The 2,518-nt window shown below is 38.4% G+C and overlaps 1 protein-coding gene across 1 annotated transcript; it reads right to left on the reverse strand.

Annotated features, from left to right (window-relative positions):
* Nucleotides 1-789: 789 nt before the first annotated feature.
* On the reverse strand, nucleotides 790-2,118 carry LOC107677489 (uncharacterized). Its single transcript, XM_016472409.1, has 5 exons — nucleotides 1,824-2,118; nucleotides 1,648-1,735; nucleotides 1,277-1,444; nucleotides 878-1,104; nucleotides 790-796 (listed from the first exon to the last, which is right to left on the reverse strand). Exons 1-5 carry the CDS (start codon nucleotides 2,030-2,032, stop codon nucleotides 790-792), a joined length of 699 nt encoding a protein of 232 aa, XP_016327895.1. The 5' UTR covers nucleotides 2,033-2,118.
* Nucleotides 2,119-2,518: the final 400 nt, after the last annotated feature.

Below are 2,518 nucleotides of genomic sequence, written 5' to 3' on the forward strand. Positions count from 1 at the left end.
AGAGCCAGTGAATGGAGAAGTCCAGGGCCGCTTCAATTACTACCACTCAAGGGCCCGTAGCATAATTGAAAGGGCTTTCGGCATGATGAAAACGAGATGGGGATCTACACTTTTCAGAGCCCTGGAAGTCAAACCAACATTTGCACCCCAGGTCATTGCTTCCTGTGCCTTTTTGCACAATGTATGTTTGGACAATGGAGATATGCTTGAGCCAGATGCCGACATTTCAAGGGACAATTTTGACTTCCACTCTCCCCGTGAAGGCCTGACATCCAATGAAACCTCTGGGAATGCTACAAGGGATAGACTGGCTGCCCTAGTTTCAGGAATTGTGCAAGCCCCGTGGACATGATCCAGACATACAGGTGTACTCCAATTTTTTTTTTTATGTTTCCCATTTTAAAACTGTTTTCATATTAGTTAATTATTGGAGATGCTATTCCTACCTTTTTCTATCTGTGTGTGTTGTTTGCAATAAAATGTTTTCATACATATCGCATGGTATTCTGTGTCTTTTCCATGTATGTTACTGATATTGAAACACCTTCTTTTAATAAACAGCAATATTGCTTTTTATTGCCTCAAATGTATAAACATCTGTATAAGGAGGTAGGATAATATCCAGTCACATCAAACAAAAATATTGCACTCGAATATATAAAAACTCGGTAAATAATCATAAAAAACAAAACATCATATAGAAAATTTCATTAAAAGTATAAAAAATGTAAACAACACACCTATACAGTTATGCAAGGAAACTTGTTAACAATAGTGCAAATTTCAAAACTATGAACTGTAAGAATTTTGAAAAATTGAAACACACATGAAAGACAACTACAATTTGTCTATCATTTTTTCGAAGAGATTCAAAAACCTCTCAGTCTTGGCCTCGCTCTCTTCATGGCGATTCTGCTCCTTTTGGGACTCTTCCACAAAAAAATCCAAAACGGGATTTTTTTTCTTTGGTGATGGAGTTGGGGGGCTTGCTATCACCATGGTGGATGCTGCACTAGAAGAGGCTGTCTCTTCCGATGTATTTTGCAAAGATGAGAAGGCTCCTATGGTGCTGGCAGCAGTACTTCCACTGGGTTCAACAGTGTCCTAGGAGAACAAGACGATATACACATGTACAGTCCAGAAATGGGTAATAAGTCATATATGTCAATACAGTTCTTCTCAAAAACATGTACATTAACATCAAACCAACAATAATAAAATTCCTGACCACAGAAATGGCAGGATTATATGCTATGCAGTGTATTTAAAACATTACCATGAGGATTGTTATGGGTTCCTCATTAGTGAATGATGCAACCACCACAGGAGGGTCCACAGAAGGCCTGGAACCCAACACCTCGTGCATTTCTTCAAAATACTGCCACGTAGAAGCTGTTACCTCTCCAGCATCTGTTCCAGAACCGGTTTTTGGAGTTTTTAGGTCCTGACAGAAGACACAAGCAGAATATTAATAATAATATAATAGAATTATTACTGTAAAATGTAGTTTAATGTAGACTATGAAAGTGACAAATATTAGAAGAAATTACTTCTTCACAAAGTGTGCATTTTACAAGGATAATACAAAACATGTACTGAAATGACTGTCTAGATTGTTAAAGGTTTTCATAGCACCACACTGCTTACCTTATATTTTTTCTTTAAATTCTCCCACTTCTTTGATGCTTGTTGGCCAGTCACTTTTCCCTCCAAACCCAATTCTTTTATTAGTGTCCTGTAACATTTAACCAAAATGAACAGTACTGAAGTGCACATATCTCACAGTAATCAGGCACAAGCACAACGTTTAACAGATTACTCACTCCCAAAGTTGTTTAGCATTGTATTTGTATTTCAGGAAATGCTGCTCGTTTTCAGCACGAAAACGTATGAGCCTTCGGGTTTCCTCAGGCGTCCCTGGTCGATACAGAACATACAATGCTGATGGATAATGTTGCAATATAGCACGAAAACTGAAAGCACTGTTTGTTAACATCATATTCACGTATTCATGGACGTAAAAACAATGCATTGATCAGACGTGCGGTAAAAGATAAGTTACCTGCCACCGGGCTAGTACTTATGTTGTCAAATCAGCGGGTATCAATAAAATATGTTGTGGAACTATCGCGCAGTCAATAACATTTATTATAGTGATTTTTTACAAAAGTTTTTTTCGGAGAACATAACCGTACATATGAACACAAGATTGAATACAACATAAAACAAATTATTATGTTATTAAAATCCTTATATATGCAAAAAAAATACTTACATTTATGGGACTCTCTGCTTGCTCGGGCAGCCATATTGCCGTGTGCGGGGAAATTTATCATACCCCTTCATTTGAAGTGAGGTCCGGAAAAATCTTCGTTTGAAGGGCTATCTGTCCCTTCCCCTTACTCCTACCCCTCCAGCCAAAAGAGAATTGAGACACCCCTACCCCTTCACATGAACGCACGAAACGAAGGGGAAGGGGAAAGTGAAGGGGTAAGGGGTAGAATTGGGATTGGGCCTT

The sequence above is a fragment of the Sinocyclocheilus anshuiensis genome, unplaced genomic scaffold (assembly GCF_001515605.1).
Source record: "Sinocyclocheilus anshuiensis isolate Anshui unplaced genomic scaffold, SAMN03320099.WGS_v1.1 scaffold660, whole genome shotgun sequence".
Lineage (NCBI taxonomy): Eukaryota > Metazoa > Chordata > Actinopteri > Cypriniformes > Cyprinidae > Sinocyclocheilus > Sinocyclocheilus anshuiensis.